At 37.5% G+C, this 19,975-nt stretch overlaps 1 protein-coding gene across 1 annotated transcript in view; it reads left to right on the top strand.

The window, feature by feature from the left end:
• Positions 1-13,399, top strand: part of Hs3st3a1 (heparan sulfate-glucosamine 3-sulfotransferase 3A1) — a 101,291-nt gene extending 87,892 nt beyond the window's left edge. Inside the window, exon 2 of the mRNA XM_003466211.5 lies at positions 10,698-13,399. Within this exon, the coding sequence (XP_003466259.2) occupies positions 10,698-11,319 (622 nt within the window). The 3' untranslated portion in view covers positions 11,320-13,399. The remainder of the gene's footprint in view (positions 1-10,697) is intronic.
• Positions 13,400-19,975: the final 6,576 nt, after the last annotated feature.

Raw genomic sequence — 19,975 nt, 5'->3', positions numbered from 1 at the left:
GCATCTCTCAGAGTCCGTGAATGAGATAAGGAGCAGAACCACTTGAGAAACTCCAAGGACCAACATGAACATAAGTGATAATTTGTTGAATGTATGATCTACAATAACTCCTGTCCCTTCCCATTCAGGAAAAACTCTGCCGTCTGACTTTAAAATACATATCTTTTCTGTCCTTTTGTGAAGTCTTCCAAAATTAGCAATCAAGAATCTTATACTTACAGGCTGAGGATTTAGCTCAGTGGAATGAGTGCCTGTCTGGCATGTGCAAGGTCATGAGTTCAATCCCCAGAAGACTCCTAGACCTTTCTCTCCTAGCAGGGTCAAAAAAAAAAAGTTACACTATTTTGTTGAAAGAACATTCTGTCTCATAAATCCTGATCAGAGTCAGAGTCAGTTAATTTCCCTTTTGCCACTACTCAGAGTTTTAGAAGCAGTCTACACTCCACAGCACAACCAAATATCGCAACTTCCAAATTTGCTGTGGAGCTTGACCATGCTTTGATGCTCAGGATCATACATCCAGGTCAGTGAGGGAGCCACTCCAGAAACATCCATCTTCCTCTCCCCCAGAATCCAGCTCAAGCATCACCTCAGTGCAGTGTACTTTCCAGCCTTACAAGTCACGTTTTGAGTGGAGGTCTCACATAACAACAGCATGAAAAGAAATATTAATGTGCTTGGGCCTTGACCTGAGGGACAGCAGCTTGACAGCCCCAATTTTACAGAAGTTTCCTCCACTCCCAGACGAGGCCATAAGGGACCCACAGGAACTACCTTTGTGCCGTGGCCATGAAAAGAGCATGTTCTTCCTGGTATTTTCTGGTATGGAGACTCACAAAAACAGACGTGAGGTTTTGTTAGAGGTTCAGACAAAACTTTTAAAAAAAGTATGTGTGGATAGACCAGATTTATTCATTCTTCAAGGTAAATTACCTTTCCATTACAGCAGGGGCTTTCTTTTGTATATTTTGCTCTCTTATAGGAGACAGTTTCGAAAAACATATTATGTGTATTACATGTATGCAGGATTCAGGGAAATGTGATTTATACTCTGAGATGATATGATATAAGGAATGCATTTGTTGCTCTCATACCTTGCCAAAATGTCAAAGACAGTGGGTAACATCAAAGGGAGGAGGAGTTTTGTTAATGGTCCCTGCTGTATGGGAATGGTGAAAGAATATACACTTTAAAACTAGAAAGACCAGGGCTGGGGATTTAGCTCAGCAGCATAAGAGTCTGCCTTGCAAGCAGGCAGTCATGAGTTTGATCCCCGGTACCAATAAAAAGGAAAAAGACAAAAAAACAAAACAAACAACAACAACAACAAAAAAAAAAACAACTAAAAAGACCTAGATTTTCATTGTATCCTATCTGTCTCTAGACATGCACCATTATTTCTCTGAGTCTGTGTCTTTGTCTGTGAAAGTAGGATAATAATTTCAGCTTTTGACTGTTGTCACAACGAATAATGCATTCGATGTTGGTCCATGGTAAATGCTCATCTCTATGCATTTGTTTCTGTCCTTGATGCCTTCTTCCTAAGTCCCCTGACCTTGAGCTCCTGACTGCCCTGGATCTTTTATTTTTAATATTGCACAATCCATGAACTTCATCTTCTAGCCCTGATATCTTATTTTCATGTTAAAGGTGCGGAGGAAGCCTGGGACAGACAGGAGTCTCTTTCACTAAAAAACTATCTTTTCATATGCAATGAGACCACTCTGCTTAAGGAGTTCCTGGTGTTTAGGCTGCTGCCCAGCATCAGGGAAATGCCACTGCAGCTGTCCTGCGGACTAACCTCAGCATTGTCTCTTGACATCTATTATTTTAAATTCATTCTTTCAGAATGTATTGATTTTGAAATCAATTCTGGTGGTGTAGAATTGCCCTGCCTAATTATTTATACAAATTGTTGGTTTGATGGGCAGAGCCACATTTTATAACAGAATGGTAGGAACATTTGCAGAGCTTTGCATTTGAAATATTAATAATGAATTAAAGTCCAAGCCATAAGTAGACTCTTAGAGTGGAAAGTCCTAGAGACTTTAAGCTTTGTGGCTTTGTTTTGTTCATGAAGAAACTGAGGTTCAAAAAACTAAAGTGACTCAACCAAGATCACACAGCTCTTTCAAACCAGAAAAAGATTGGTATAAATGTTCCTTTTTCCAGCTTTGAGTGTCCTATAAAGCCATGTTGCCTTCATAGGAATATGTGATGTAGCTGAGAAATATTTTAGACAATAATGTTTTGTCTCCACGATTCAGTTCAGAGTTTAGATCTTTCAGGATCTTGCCAGATAGTTCTTGAGTAAATCTCTCAGATTCTCATGTTCTCTGTCTGTTGAATCTATTTCATCCAAGCCACCGTCTCTATTTTCTTTTTCTAAGCCTTGTTGACTACTTATTTTATCTTGCCTGATGATTGCTTCACACTGGGTATGAGGATAGGAGGAATCGCCCATCATGTTCTGACTTTGAAGATTTCTCTCTGAATCTGAGCTTCTTGGCCCGAAAAACTGGGGCAATCCTAACATCTCTCTTCTCAATGTTGTAGCCATGTAAGAATTAAATGAGACAGTCACTGATGGACTGTTTTATAAAATGTTTGCCTCAATCATTTTGCAGCTACCCATAGACTTACGCCTACCTTCTTGAGATGTGTCCTTTGTGATACACACCTACGTGTACAGTCATGGAGATGAGTGGCCCAGGTGTGAGCCAGAGGTCAAGCAGCTCTCATTCATTGATGTGGAGCAAGAGTAGATTGGTCATAGAAAGGAGTCCTGGTCCTTCTCCTTTTCCTATGTGATCAGAATTTCCACAAACTGAAAATACATTTGATTTAGCATATACCTTTTATGTTTGTTTCATTTTTACAAAATGCTTATTTTCCTGGCATCTTATAGGAAACCGGCCATTCATGGTTTGTAATCATAGTGATATCATCGTTCAAGCATAGCCTAGATTTTAAGCAATGAAAAGCCACAAATCATATGATACAGCTAATCAATTTTCACAAACCAGATGCACTTACATAACCAGCATCCAAAGCTTACAAGTTTCCATCACTCCAGAAGCGCTCAATTACTTGTTCAGATTCTAATTCCCCAAAGCTAACTGCTATTTTGATATCTAACGGGAGGATCTATTTTACCTGTTTATGAGCTTTTATGTGTGTGCGCGAGATCTCATACAGTGTGTCCGTTCTTGTGATTAACTATATTTTTTAACATTTTTCTCGGGCTCGTCCACGCAGACAGGTGTAAACATCAGGTCTGAAGTCATTCCTTCTTATCGCTACATGGTATTTCACTGTTTTTGCTGTACATTTGGGTACCTTGAATTTGGGACTATTACAATTATCTGTGAAAACTGTTAACTGTGTTCTTTGGTGAACAGATGTGCAGTATCTACTGAGTACAGTCTTGGGAGTGAAGTTGTTGGGCCATAATATATACACATGCTCCACTCTGAGACACGTTGCCAAGTAGTTCTCTGTAAGTCATTGTGCAGATTTAATATCCAATCAGCAAAGTGCCACTTACATTCTTGGAAACACTCAGAATTCTCACTTTTTACTCAGGTATTCAAGTGGGTATGTTATAGCAGGATGCTGATATCTGCTTTGCATGTGCATTTCCCTGATAACTAATTTATTCATCATCTTTTCACAAATGTATTCACATATGGATACCGTCTTTTGTATGATATGATTATTCAAGTTTGTGTTCATATTTTTTTATGCTGTTTAGGTTTTCTTTAATTTATTGATTTGTAGGAGCTCTATATATATTATGAATATGACACTTGTCACATATATGCATTTTAAATATTTTCTGTTTCTATGGGTTTGTTTTTTAACTCACTTAATGATGTCATTTAGTAAACAAATGTGTTTATTTGTAAGACAGGCCAGTTGCTGAATGCTACAGAAGGCTCTCCTTAGATGGTGCTCCTGATCAGAGGGGTGGTCGGGGTGCAGGCAGTGCTATAGCACTGGCTACTTTTTGCACAGAGAAGCTCTGCCTCTCAGGCAGTCCTTGAACCCAACCATGGAGGCAGCTCTGTCACAACAGCAGTGGGGAGGCCCCTGGGTCCCTTTACTACTCCAAGCATAAACTGATAACTTGGACTAAGAACAATTTATTTAGCATGACTGTCACAGTTCCTGCTTGAATGTAACATAACCCACACCACTGATGGACAGTTACACAAACAACTCTAGACCACGGAGATTACCTATCGTGACTGATCAGACGAAAAATGAAATCTCCATCACAGCATCACAGCCATGTCATAGTTTATGTCTGTGGCTCCAGGCCTCATGCATTTGTATTGTGCATTTGTGATTGGTTCATTGTCTAGTGCTTGGATTGATGGTGTCAGTGCTCCACCCACATAGGGGTGGAGCCAGGATGTGATGTAATGGCAGGAAGAAGGCCTGTCTTGCTCTTTGCTGGTTCCTGCTTGCTGTTTGCAGCCGCCATGAACTGCGGCCCAGCCATGCCCGCCTGCCTGGGAGCCAACTGAGTGTGGACTGAAACCTCCAAAAACTGTAAGAAATAAACCTTTCCTTTCCCAACTTGGGCTTCAGGAATTTTGTCTCAGCGATGAATAAAAAGTAACTAAGACAGTGGCAAAACATCTGAATCATATGAAAGTGCATGGAAAAAAACAGTATTCCTTTAGAAAATGAGGTGATCTCTTTCAGACCATAAAAACCAGGCTCTGTCCTTGAAAAGAAAAGGTGGTCAGCTCATGGCCTCCAAGCCAGACATTCACTGTGTAAATATCAAATGGGCAGATGTTGGAATGCCCCTGGATCATAATGGAGAGGTCTTTCTGGATCCTTATTATTTGGACCGAATGGTGTTTTCTCAGCAACAAGGAAATCATAAGGACGGTGCTTACTCCTTTAAGAATGATGTGGCGTATTGTTTTTTACAATGGTCATTCTTGCACGCTACTACAGTACAGGGGTGTGATGTTTGGAGATTTTGGCTTGAATTTTTTTGGTGAGAGGAATAAACTGAGCCTAAGAATATTAAATTACTAACTCATGGTCACTTTGCCTGCAATGCCTATTGGCTACAAACCTAATTTTCTGATTTTAGATCAGCTCTATGGAATATCATAAATTATATTATTCCCCTTTGGTCTAACAAGAGGAAATCAAAACCACATCCTTCCTCAGCATCTTCTTCTAATGTTTAATTAGCAGTAAAGTCAAAAGATACTTTGCTTTACCTAAATTCATTCAATGCTATTGAAAGCTTTGTCTTCTCTTTGAGTTTGTCTTTTTAAACAGAATTATAGTATACATAACATAAAATTTACTTTCTTGACCATTTTTAGGTTCAGTGGTTTATGTACATATATATGACTGTGTCATAAATTTCCAGAACTCTTGGTGTTAGAAAATTGAAACTAGCCATTAAACTAGTAACCTCCCAGCTCACCCCAGTCCTGGCCATCAAGCTGTACTGTCTGTCTCTAGGAATGTGGCTACTCTAAGTTCTTCATTAAAGTGAAACTGTGAAGCATTTATTCTTTGTGATTGCCTTATTTCATTTTTATGAAATGTTCCCAAACTTTATCCATGCTGGAGCATATGATAGAATTTCTTTCCTTTTTATAACTGAATAATGTTTCACTGGAAATTCAATGCATGGATATTCTTCATGTTTATATGTATTCATCCATTCATGGGAACTTGAGTTACTTTTTTTTTTTTTGAGACAGGCTGCCACTATGCAGTTCAGGCTGACTTAGAACTCACTTTGTAGCCCAGGCTAGCCTCAAACTCACAGTGATCCTCTTACCTCAGCCTTCTAAGTGCTAGGATTACAGGCATGCGACACCATTCCTGGCTTCCATTTATCTTTTGACTACTATATCACGAATATTGGTTGAGTTCTTTGGAGAGAAAAAAAAGAAATGTGAATAATCCACTTGGTGTGGTCCTTATTTTCCTTGTGAAATCCTTTACTACTCGTATTTTCTTTAGGACACTCAACTAAATCATTCTAACTTTTCCTATAATTTTTTCTGTGTTGCTCCCCATACTCATACCCACTAAACAGTCTGCAAAATAGGTTCACAATTCATAGGGCAAGTTATAATGGTTTACATTATTTAGGTTGGAATTAATTCTTCTAAGAACCTACCTCTCCCCTACCCAGTTGAATGCTTCCCTCACCCCCTAATGCTGTCTTTAGGAAAATCTCATGTGTCTTCTCATAGCATAATCACATAATCTTTTGGGGGGGGGAATGTACCGGAGATCGAACTCACAACCATGCATTTGTAAGGCAGGTGCTTATGCCGCTGAGCTAAATCCCCAGCTGAATCTTAGCATACATCTTTGTGCTCACATGACCTGTCTGGTATTTCCTCAAACTTTCTTATTACTGAAATAAATCTTTTCTGCCCTTCTCAGGTCCACATTCTTATACAGATTAGAATCACAGCATAACATTATTCAGGCAAGGAAAGACAATTTCCAAATCCTCTTGGACACTTAAACTGTGTCCCAATTTACATGTGCATTTTGTTTTATGTGAAAGACAAGAGCTTGTTTATGAACTTTATTATTTATCTGTTTGTTCATTTAAGTTTTGAGACAGGGTCTCTCTGTATAGTTCAGGCTGACCTTGAGTTCACTATGTATCCTCGGCTGGGCTCAAACTTGTCAGTGATTCTCCTGCCTCAGCCTCCCCATTGCTGGGATTGCAGGCACATGTCAAAGCACCTGACTTCTTTTGAACTTTAAAATTCAACCTGCAATAAGAGAATGAAATAAAAAATGAAAAAGATGTTGAAATTTATGCTGTTATTCCTTTTATGAAGTAACTATTCTTTACATTTAAACTTTTTCTGGGATTTACTTACACGATTGCTCCTTCTTCTCTGCAAAAAGGAGCTTGCAGACAGCGTGTAGCTAAGCCTGACTTCTTTCCCCACTGTGGATAGTCAGTACTGTTTCTCCCATTTGTTGCTGTTTTATCTTCGAAGTCCTATTTTGTATTATTTTTCGCCCTACTCTGTTGGGATATTTGGAACCCATCTAGGGGTCTGATTAACGCTCTTCCATTCCCACCATAATCTTTAACTTCAGTCTTCTTGAAAGGCTTTTGTAGGTCTTCACTCACCTACCAGAAACAAGACAGTCAGGAGATCCTAGGTGAAGTCTTCTATCTCTAGTTTAGATTTTGGCCAAAATTAAAAATAAAATAGTTAAAAGTCAGGGATTATAGGAAAGGAGACAGAAATGCTGAATGTTGTCTTTTAATCAACAAGCACTCTTTCTTATCACTTCCGTGTGTTTGATGTTTGTTTTCAAAGCCTGAAACTTCTCCACGTGGTTGATAAATGTGTTTCATTGGGAATCTCCAACCATCTCTAGGTTAATCTTGTATAAAGGTAACCTAAGCTTCCAGAATGTTTCGTATGGGCCAACTCTCAGTTCTACAAAAGGAGTTATATGGGAGAATTAGCCTTGTGTAAGTTGTAAAGGATCATATACACCTCCTCCTGGACTCCCTAAGTGGTGCTCCTTCATACCCAGGCCTTCAAGCGTGTGTAGTGGGTGGGTAATAAGCGATGTCAACAGTTATTTTGAAAAAGAAAGTATAAATATCTCTTAAATTTTTAAAAAGTAACATATCAAATATGTATTCCTCCACCTTCAACTAAAAAATGATAGATAACTTGATCACAATCTCTGTCAAAGGAAGTTAAAATAGAAGAAAACCTGAGAGAATATTAGTTATAGACTTTCATAAAAGTTGAGGAGTTTGTCCAGCTATAATACAAATTGAAATGAGAAAATTTATAATACACTGATACGTCTATGATTGACATTAAAATAAACCAGTGAAGGTAAGGATTTAGCTCAGTGGCGTAACTGCCAGCCTGAGAAGCACAACATTGCAAGTTCAATCCCCAGTACCAAAATAATAATAATAATAATCAGTTACTATGATGGGAAATAGAAATGAAGGAATTTATAAATAAGTTTGACCACAAGTTTTTAAATTTTGAAGTTGACTCTATTCATTTTATGATATTCTTTACTTTTATACTTCTACAGTGTATAGGTAGAAAATAGTGTAAATAGGATGAAATTATAAGCCATCTAATGGCTTATAATTATAATGAAATTATAAGCATCTAATGACAAAACACCAAATAATGTAAAATCTGTACTTTTATTACAAATGTAAGATATAAATTAATTATAATTAATTATAAAGTTATCAGAACAACTAACAATATAAGAATTAAAAATAAGCATACCTTTACATAACGCCAAATTCAAAAGATAAAACTATCACATGTAAATACTAAGTATTGACAAAATTTTGATGATGACAATAGTACAAATTAGAACTTAATGAAATTTGAACAAATCTGTCCTTTGAGGGAAAATAATTCCAAAATTTCTCTATTACTTACAAATAAAAAGAAATGAAGTAAATACTTAATTCAGTAAATTTGAAGAAAATAAAACATAATTTAAAAAATAGGTAAAGGGAGGCATTAAAAATGCTAAACTGCAGATCAGCAGATTACAAATGTAAGGTAACCAACAAGCCAGAAAATGTAGAATTGTTATTAAGGATGTAATTGTACTTATTCATGGAATAATTTTTAGAAAAATATTACTTTCCAGAGTTCACTTAGACAAGGCAGAGGACACCAACAGATCAACACTTGTGCTGTACAATAAAGAGAAAATATTTTTAATAATGTACTTTCCTCCCTACCCTCATTTTAAAATGTCAAGACTAAATGGCTTTGTATGTCATTTCCATCAAACTTTAAAGGAAAAGAAAATTTTTGTTACTTAAAATTCTCCAGAATATAGAAAAATATGAGATGTCTTAACCCATGTTATTTGTGAAAGAACCATTTTCTAACAAATAATTAAAGTGTTGAACAGAAGAAAAGTGCAGGAAAATCTCATTAATGAATGGATGGAAACTCTTAAACAAAACAATGACAAGTCAACTAGGGTTGTATCAAAAGAACATTGCATCTTGAAATGGGACTTTCTTCAGGAATAAAAGTAAATCCAATACAAGGATATTTATAAGTTTGATTCTTCTTGTCACTATATCTAAGGACAATATGTATTTAATCACAGCAATAAGTTTTAAAAATTTATGTAAGCTAACAGTGATTGGATCAACATCTAATTATTATAAAAACAGAATTAGCAAAGCAATGCTTTAATACTGAAATGGATATATACATGCATTTATTTTTCAAATAAAGGGTGCATTAAATGGCATATAGTTAAAATGGAGGAAATTGATTGATTTGATTTCCCTCACTTACACTTTTGATTGTTTAGAAATCTATCAATTCTCAGCTGGAAAATGTCTTTGAACCAGCCAGCAATATCTGCTTTCTCCAAACTCCAGTGGAATTTTAGTTTTTAATATGACCATGTGATTCTACTATTCATCAGGAAGCACAAACAGACAAAAAACAATCAAGAACCTGAATAGAGAACGAGAGTTTACTTTGGCATAAATAAAAATGTATTACAATAAGCTAATAGCTTGCAATTGAGTCTATGTTGACATGGATCGAGATGTTTAGACTATGATGATTTTAGCATTTCAAATCATTAGATAACATGAGTTATTTAATAAGTCTTGTTTGTCACAAACAACATTCCTCAGGGATTAAGATGACAATACAGTAGTCTACTCCCCCACAACTTGTTAAGGAATATGTGACATATTTCCACCAGACACCTGAATCTAAGGATAATACTGAATTGTGTACATTATGTACATGCTTTTTTTTCCTTGTATGCCTTGAAGCTTTGCCGTCTCGTCAGAATTAGTAGATACCTTGCTGCCTCTACTATTAAATAGCATTGGAGCTTTACTTGAACACAGGCAAAGTGATACTGTGGCAGGAGACCTAATAACCAAGTTAGTTCCCAAGTGCTTAACAGGTGAGTTGCATATACAGGGTGAAAACATTGGACCAAAGAACGATTCAGAATGTAGGCGGGATGCAGTAGACCGGAGCAGAATTCCATCATCAAAATGGTACCTGATTTAAAACTTACAAGTCATTTCTGGAATTTTCTATTTGTAGATCATGGTTGGAAGCAGGTGACTGAAACAGGAGAGTGAAACCATGGATGAGAAGGACAATTGTACATTATATGCTAAATGTAATTATGTATACAAAATCCATCCTCAAGCGGTTATTGAATTCTTTTCGTTAGAATAGGACAAGATGTAAACAAAGACCCTAGATATTTAATGCCATACCGTGCGTGCCAGTGTGAATGTATTTATGATAATATTCTGAGTCACTGAAAGGATTTGATAAAGTTGGCTTCCTACAGCTTAGTAGATGACTGATAATAAAAATAAATTTACATATTTATTTTGTGCATGGTACATCAATCAACCATGACAGTCCCCATGAAAAAGGCACCATCCCTGTTCTATGCAGGACGAGTCTGCAGTGTGGAGTGGCGATTTCGACTTTGGGGAACCAGGAGAGCTGGAAATGCAACCAGAAATCTGGCTCCAGGGCGTGCATCTGGCTGCTCCAGAGCGCGCATCAGGCTGCCTGTCCTTGGCACTGGAAGCCAGCTCTCTAGGGCCACCAGGGGTAACCCCTCTTTCTTCAGGTTCTCATCTGCCCTTCCTCTTTCCTCAGGGACCTGATGCCCAGGACGCTGGAGGGTCAGATCACCATGGAGAAGACGCCCAGCTACTTCGTCACGCGCGAGGCGCCCGCGCGCATCTCGGCCATGTCCAAGGACACCAAGCTCATCGTGGTGGTGCGGGACCCGGTGACCAGGGCCATCTCGGACTACACGCAGACGCTGTCCAAGCGGCCGGACATCCCCACCTTCGAGAGCCTGACGTTCAGAAACAGGAGCGCGGGCCTGATCGACACGTCGTGGAGCGCCATCCAGATCGGCATCTACGCCAAGCACCTGGAGCACTGGCTGCGCCACTTCCCCGCGCGCCAGATGCTCTTCGTGAGCGGAGAGCGGCTCATCCGCGACCCGGCCGGCGAGCTGGGCCGCGTGCAGGACTTCCTGGGCCTCAAGCGCATCATCACGGACAAGCACTTCTACTTCAACAAGACCAAGGGCTTCCCCTGCCTCAAGAAGGCGGAGGGCAGCAGCAAACCCCACTGCCTGGGCAAAACCAAGGGCAGGACCCACCCCGAGATCGACCCCGAGGTGGTGCAGAGACTGCGCGAATTCTACCGGCCCTTCAACCTCAAGTTCTACCAGATGACCGGGCACGACTTTGGCTGGGATGGATGACAAAATGTAATTTAAAAAGAAAAAAAAAAAAAAATTATCCAAATATAATATATTTTTTTACCACTCGGTAGAGAAAAGGCAGTTTAATATTTGTGATGAAAATACTCGTTTTAGTATTTTTCCAATGAATGTTCCTGCCTCCAACCCCATCTTGATGGATAACTGAGCCCGAACATTTGGGTAAACACGAAAGGAAAACTTATCTCGTTTAAATAATTTCAATTTTCAGTTTTATTTTGTGTTCTATAGACGCAGGCGTGAAGGAGAAGCATCAATGGTCATTAAAGTTTTTAAGAAAATTCTGACGTTAAGCATTTCTTTAAAAAAAAAAAAAAGACCCTGGTAAAGTTGATTTCTGTCCTTAATATTTCTCTCCTTTTTTCCTGTGCCATTTTTCATAAATCATTTCCTAACTTGGCAATAATGCTGTATGTGTGGATCCCTTTTCACAGCTTTTGTATTTCACTCAAATATGGTTTTCGATTCTTACACTATACGTGGTGCAAAAGTATGCTGTTATACATAGAGATGTTATCCCCATTTTACAGATAAGGAAAACAGACTCAGGGAGATTAAATGACTCATAGGTGATAGATCCTGACAAAACCTCATCTTGCACTTGTGTCCATGTCTCTTTTTTGGGGGTACGATGAAAAATAAAAATAATTGCACCTTCATTAGCTGGTTTCAAGATGATCCAAAATGGGATAGAGGATTTCTTAAATTGTTTCCTGAGTTCCAGACTTGACTTGTGGCATCCGGTTTCATTGCAAAATTGTCTAAGGAAGCCACTAAGATCTGGATCAAACCTCTTGGGTGATTAACATACCCAGAGATATGGAGATTGGATTGAATCATTGGATTCTTGTATCCAGGGCAAGATGGACAGCGGTAACCCGGCAGGAGTGGTGATAGATGAGATGGGAGGGTTACTTAAGAGTCCCTGGATTTGGCTGCTTTATTTTTTTTTTAAAGAAAAATTCATTTGCATTGGATTTTATCAGCACGAAACCCATTTTTCTTCACATTATTTTGAAGAAAATCTACTTTCCTTTGTAACAGCTCAGGTCTAATCTTGTCGCTAGTTCTAAAATAGCTACCAATTGACGGCTCATTGCAATGCCTTTGCTGATTCATGGGTGGAGGATTGTCACTTTGTCACTTTATTTTTCCAATTTCCTAGTCACACCATGTATTATTACGTGGAAAATGTTCAAAGAAATGCAGTTGTGAGTAAAGTAGCTACTTTTTCTTTTCTCTAGTCTGTTCCCGCCCATTCCCCCAGTGAAATCAAGTAAATAAATCAGTAGTTTATTATGAGTACTCCTTTGCATTCTGGGACAATATTAACAAGATTAGCATTAATGGGAGTTAAATTGCTTTAGAGGGGAGCACATATGCACAAAATACATAAAATGTTTATAATTAGTCTGTGAGCAACATTTTATTACAGGTTTAGACCCAAGGGCAAAATGGCTCTTTTGGTTGGGAAAGTGTTCTTATCTGCCAAAATTTAAAGGACCAGACACCCTACTATACTAAATATTCTATTTGTTCTCCAATGGTATCAATAAAAAGAAACTAAAATCATTTTAAAATATACATTATAATGATACCTTGATCGTAATCACCATACTAGGGGTGTAAATATGTCTCAAGAAATCTAGCACAGGATTAAAGTGGGGAAAAGTATCCTCTAATTTTTAAGATATTTTTTAGACATATTTTCAAAACTTTCTGTTTGTTACTATCCCATTCATGGAAATTAAGTTAAACCCAAAGCTGGGTCATCTTTTTCTGGTTGATCTCTGTCACTTTTGTGCCCTCAATTTTCCAGGCCACAGTCTGTTTTTGTTCTACTTGAATTGTTACTACCGACGACATGAGATTCATTTTAACCCTTCTCATCTTTTCTCCTAACTCATGTTGTTTCTGTTTCTGAGTCTTTTGTAAGCATTCGTCTGCTTGGCATTATGCAAAATTGGCTTGCACAAAGAAACAATTACATCTAATAATTACGCTCAGTAACCTTAGCTTTTTTGTGTGTGTGGAAGAAATAAAGAACCAAATTAAGTGCCAAGAGTCTCTTATTGCACATAGGTGTTTTTGTTAGTCTTATTTTAAAAACTGAATGGTTACAGAACCTCCAGGAAAACCTTTATCATTCTAAGATCTCCTAAGAGTGTTTGAAGTTAAGATCCCAGCACAAAGTATAAAGTAATAGTCACTATTCTCTAAATTTTGCCCAGGACAGGAATATTTGGTTTCTGTCTGCACTGTGATATTCACTTATGCAGTGCATGCAGTTGAATTCACATTTATTTGCCTTTTTAACTAAAACAAATAGTAGACTTTGACCAGCTGAGCCTTTGCGCCTCAGCTGTCTTCTCCAAAGCCATGCCTACCAAGCCCTCCTTGGTTCTTACACGTAGAAAAAGGACTTTGTAAGAGAATATTCAGAAATGACTGACAGCCTCGTGCTGAGCAGTTTCTTTCCAGGACCACAGCCATAGTACATACGTTCTCCAGATAAATTTAATCACTTTTAAGGCAAATTAATTTTACCCTAATGACTACGTATTAGTAAGATTCTCAATACTTAGTATCCTAGGAGTCATCCCACCCTAATTTTCTTCTTTTCATAGAGGATCTTCAAATGTAGAAGAAACCTCCATGGTATTTTGGATCAAATCTCCAGCCGACGTACAAAACTCAGGTTTTAAAATGTCAATGAAAAGCAAAGCAGATGTGTCTGTATATTCTCAACTCTTGGTTTTGCAGTTGGAAATGGGAGATAGTTTTCCTGTAGGGATCCTGTAGAACCTTCATTGTGCTCTGCCAGTAGAGACTTACCAAATCTCTGTCACCTATGAAAACATCATAAGTGCAATGTGTCAATAAATAGCTATATATCTCAAATAATCAGTATTCACATAACATACTACTCTTTCATATGCATCTACACAAACCAATAGCAGCTGATAACTCTCATTAATGACATTTTGCTGATGTGGAAACTGATGTTTAAGATTGTGTATCTTAAAAAAGATTTTGGATCCCAGAGCAATGCTTGGGGATATTCTTTTTGTTGATTCAAGTACTGAGAGTGGAATGGCACTGGTATCTCATGGGTAGTGGTTAAGGATGCCTAGGATGTGCATACAAATATCTATGCATCAGAAATATCTCCACCAAAATGTCATTCATGCTAAAATTACTGGTTTAACAGGAAGTATATCGTTGTATCAATCACACAGCTAAGAGTGTGTGTGATCTAAAAGCCAGATTATGAGTAACACTTGACTAGAAAAATTTTTCAACCTCCATTCTAGTTTTTCTCTTGGAAATCATATTAAAGAGATCAACACTTAATGTTGTGCTTTGCCGTATGACAGGCTAAAAAAAACTGAACTAGATTTTTATAATGGGTAGGCAGGAGCAGCTTGTGAAAAAGGACAACTACATTCTGGGAAATAGGCTCAGTCATCCTCAGGTGGAAAAATAACAAACTAATAAAACATCTCTAATGTTTCACTCAAGTTCAAGTCTTATGCTTACTTTTTTCCTCTAAGACAATGCTGTGAGAATATTTTTTGTCACTTGACAAAGTCTGTGAAGTAATAAAGCAAATCAAATTCTTATTACCACATATCCTAGAAACCTACAATTTTGTGCATAATTTCTGTAGCTTCAGAAAAGACAAGAGGTTATGGCTCCCGAATATATGGAGTTTGTTTCTGAAATTCTGTTCAATGCAAACCTCAGTGCAGAAATAAAATTGGCTCCTACAATTGTTGAAGAAGAAAGAAAATCCCAAACCCCAAGCCCTGTTAGAAAATCATTACTGTAATTTGTAATTTGTGGCCCATCAGAAATATCATCAGATGCAAATAGATTTCCATTCAAAATCCCAACTTCATAGGAGAAGAATTTGAATATAGCGTTAATAAACCTGTGTGGTACAAAATGGAATGTTGGAAAGGCAGAACTTCCCTTTAAGACTTGAAAAAGGATGAACTTGAGAGATTATGAGGCAATGCAACATTATACACAAAGCAGTAAGATAAAACGGAGTTTAGTTATGCCAGAAGGAAATAAAACTGAAAACAGAAATTGCTTCTAATATATGGACCCATTGTGGGCTATTAGGAAGTATTAGTATGTTTCGGAATATAACTTGAATTTTTTTCTATTTCCAACTGTCTGTGGCGTTCTTTTAATAGTTATACTCTCATCAAATTATTCTCTTGTTTTGCTGTCAAAATAAATGGCCATAAGAAATGGGAAGCCCACATTCTTTTGTGAGTTCTTTTCACCCCCGAATGTCTGGGTATGGTATTGGAAGGGTCAAATATGGTAATTCATGCTCTTTACCTCTGTTGGATGGTGTATTGAGTCTAGATTTCTAACATGGTGCTGACTTTGGCTATTCCTAAGGTATTAATATTGGAAAAATATAGCCCACACACTGCAGGTTCTCTCAGATTTACTTCTCAGTAAACCTAGGTTGTTTAGCACCCCTGAGGTCCTACCTCCATTGCAGATGCTGTGATGCACTATTTTGCCTCCCATTTCCTCTCTCCATATTTGCCTTAATTTCTCATTCCATTCAACTCATGTCCATTGATACTTCATATTCAAGCATCTTCTGACCTATGTACTTCCCTCTCTCTAAATGCACCACGCCCAGTGATATTCACTTCCTGCACAAATTCCCAGGTAAAAAACCCCACAGTCCACCTTGGGTAGGTGCTCTCAGCCTCAGCTCTAGCAAAGCAGGCTGGGTAACTGATTTCAGTACCTATGGAGACAAACGTCAAGTAGATGTATGTTTCTTTGTTAGGTAAAATGTCCCAAAGGAAGATGGACAAGTCAAGATGTAAAAATAGGAGGCCCATTTCAGGCAGAAGATGAGGATGCTACCAGAAAGGAACTTACCTGGTTTCCAGTGGCAGTCTTTGTACCAGTGACCTCAGGGGCCAGGGCCAAAGCTTGGCATTCTGCTTTCAAGAAGTCGCCTCTGGTCTAGGCAGTGGCATTGTTCACCCACCTGTTTTCTCAGAAAGCCTTATCGAAGCTCAGATTTCTTTATTTCAAGCCCACAACAGCTGGCCAAGCAGAGAACAGTAGGAAGAAAAGAAACTTTATAGTCATTGGACTGCAATTTCTCAGAAGGAGCAAGGATCTTGATTAAGTACCATCAACTGACACTTTTACAGTCAAATCTAATTCTTGTTTCAGATTGTTTGATCTTACTCTTAAATATTATTCTCAAATCAGTTGTTCTGTTATAAAAAGCCCAACTAAATATTTTATAGTAGTAATACCTGATTTTTACATAAAATGATTAAAAATATATTTATATCCTACTTCAGAGTTGAAATTTTTTTTCATTTTATCTTTTTGCTAGATGATCTAGTATATCTCATTTCTGTTTCCAAAAAGCCACACATATGTCCTCTAGCTGAATTACTTTCTGAAATCTTTCCTGCACCTTTTTTTGCTTGCATTCCATTTTTCTTCTGAATGCACTTATCTTTTAGTATTTTCCTATATCAAAACCTTTTACCAAAAGTATCTTACTTTTTTTTTTTTTGCATTCTCCATTTCTTTTGAACAAGATCTTTAATGGTCACTTTTCTCTTCTTGTAACCATCTGGGTCCAACATTACACCTTATTTTTGCATCTTGAACTACTTGGCCTTTATACTACTTTTTTTCATCTTATCTTTACTCAGATTGTGTCTTTCCATTTTAGGAAAAGTTCTCTTTAGAGAAAATCCCTTTCCCAGTAGACTTCAACCACATGGAATCTGAAACTTTCTTGTAAATGTAGCTTTCTTATCCCCGCCACACTGAAATGAAGAAGTATCGAAGAGCTGGCTTCCAACCACACAGATGATGCAGTAAAACTATCCGACTCTTCTTACACCTCGGCATACATAATCAACTCTTTTCCAGACTTGCAGGACCCTGCTATGTGATGAGACCATTAATAAAAAAAAAAAGTTTAGTATCAATGGAATGATACATGAATATACACAAAAATTGAAAGCAGATCTGTTTTGACCAGCTTTGCCCTTTCTATTTCAGATTATAAATCTTCCACACAGTAACAGTGCCTGTGGTCTCTTTTGTTTCTTATTCCTTCCATGTTCGTCCTGAGAGATCTCACTAATTTAGTCTCTGATTCTCTATTTCCATTTATTCCCATTTCCTTAATTATTTAATTGATGCTTATTCCAATGTCTCCGGGCCAACCTTCATCACTTTTACTATTGACATACGCTGTGACTTTGTTCTAAGTACTTACAGTTGTACTAATCTGCCTGTCCATTATTGAAGTGAATGGACCAACTTTCATTTTTTTTCACTTACCTTTTGAGTCCAGGATTATAGCTATACTTGTGAACACCAGCAGGCAAGCCCAGCCTGGGAACCAGCAGCAAGTGTGTGTTGCCACCAGATTGGAACAGCCAAACTCCAACCCCTTCCAGTGCATGAGCTGGCACTCAAGAACTACCAACCTTCCCCCCACAAGTACCCCCCACTGTAAGTGACTGGTTTATCTGGAGAAACACAGGCTGTGATGATAGCTATGGAGGTGAAATGCAATTGGATGCCCGTGGTTCTTTTGCAGGTTCAAGGGCCAGTGGTCTGATCACAGGTTCAGAGGATAGTGGTATGCAGTGTGACATCTAGGGGGGATCTCCTTCTGAGGTTTGCAGCCATTGTCGATTTCCTATGGTCTTGTTTTGGAAATTCTACATTGTTTTGTTGGGTTGCGTTTTATTCTCTTTTGCTTTGTTTGGTTATTCAAATTTGATGGCAGCAGAAAGTATTTCAATGATAGCAAGATATTGTATGGTGGCAATTTTGGATTTGCTATTGGCTTGTCTTAAAGTCTTTATTGCATTCATTTTTTAAAAATCTCTCCCTTCTATTCTGTTCTGTTTGATTTTTACTGTCTAAGTTATCTGCAGCTATTTTGAAGTTATCAAATAGCATTATGGTAACTATTGTTGATTTCATAATGTTTTGAAGTCCTGTGTCTCTTACACTGGTTTGTTTTGATTGGTTTTATCCTTTGTAAAATAAAAAATACATACACTTGTGAGTAATAAGATTATATATTTATTAGCTCACATGGCAGTTCGTATGTGTATCTACTTTGAAAGAAGAAACCATGGCTTATCTACCATTTTTATCTACCTCCTTTTGTTTAATGATGTTCTATAGATTAACAAGCATTTCCTGTGCTCTGATGTTGAAATCCCATGGTGTACATAATCCTGGGGGAATAGTTCTGATTTAGTCACAAATAGTAAAGTCTTGCCTCAAAAGCTCAATACCACTTTTTCATTAAAAATACCATTTTTTTTCATTTATTAAGAAATAGCAAGATCAACTGTACTACCCGCACTTTTCAACTGTGACAAGTCTTGGAAGTATTTATAAGTGGGACTGTCAGAAATCACTATTTTTCTTCTGTCTCCTTAAAATGATTATCATTAAGTCACTGTATTTCTCCTAGCCTACAGGAAACTGTGACCAGAGTTTGCTTTCTTTAATAATGATGCTTGCTAGCTGGTCATCAAACCTTTGCTCTCTCTGTGAGGTGATCACATTGGCAGTGTTGGAGGAGTGAGTTCTAACCTCAAATTCTTTTCTTCTTCCTACTTTCCCTGAAGTCCTGATGTAATCTCCCTTCCTGAAATCTAAGGCCATATCTCCCGGATTCTGAAATGGTTCTGTTTTTTTAAATTATGCCCTTAATAACAGTTGCTAAGTTGAGACTATCTTACTCCATTTATTTTAGACCTTTAATTTACAGACCACCCCCCACCTTGAACAGTAAACTACAGCTATAAAGAATCTCATTCATTCTTATGTTAACCATTAGTTACAGGGTCGCTTTGATCTGGTCCAGACAGACCATGTTTTTCCCTTTGACATATGCTATTTTCTGTGAGTGTTTATGGTCTGGTTTATCTACCTCCTGCTCTATTCCCTGCTTTCATAAAAGAAAGAGGAAGGGATCCTGCCTTCTGTGCCAGTTCTAATGAGGGCTCACCATTTATAGCCACCAGGAAATGGGAGCGGTGCTTTTCACTTCTTGATCAACCATAAAATGCATTCTGAGTCTAGGGTTTACCTGAAGGGTATCACTGAGCTACAGAGGAGATGGTATATAACTCCTCATTTTCTCCTCCCCAGCCCCTGGAAATGATCATTCTATTTCATCTTTCTATGAGTTTGATTATTCTAGGTACCACATACCAGCAGATTTATAGTTTCATGTAATATTTGTCCTCTTGTAACTATCTTATTTTATTTAGCATGATTTTTTTTTCTCCCTAAGGTTTATCTATAGTATGCTACATCTCTCTCTCTAGATATATTTATCTATATATCTATATGGATAATATAGGTATTTAGGTTATATGTGTATATATAATATATAGATATGTATGGATATGTAGATAGATATAGAGAGAGATACAGGTAGATATGTGTGTATATATGTGCGTATATGTGGATGTATAGATGTAGATATCTATATATATATATATATATATATATATTTATATCTATACCTATACATGTTTTATTATACATCGCATCAGTGAACATGAGTCATTTTCTTTTTTTTTTT

Source organism: Cavia porcellus, unplaced genomic scaffold (genome assembly GCF_034190915.1).
Source record: "Cavia porcellus strain 051 isolate PalLab524CR breed Dunkin Hartley unplaced genomic scaffold, mCavPor4.1 scaffold_32, whole genome shotgun sequence".
Classification (NCBI taxonomy): domain Eukaryota; kingdom Metazoa; phylum Chordata; class Mammalia; order Rodentia; family Caviidae; genus Cavia; species Cavia porcellus.
The sequence above is the reverse complement of the archived record's forward strand: the minus strand, read 5'-3'. Positions and strand labels throughout refer to the sequence as shown.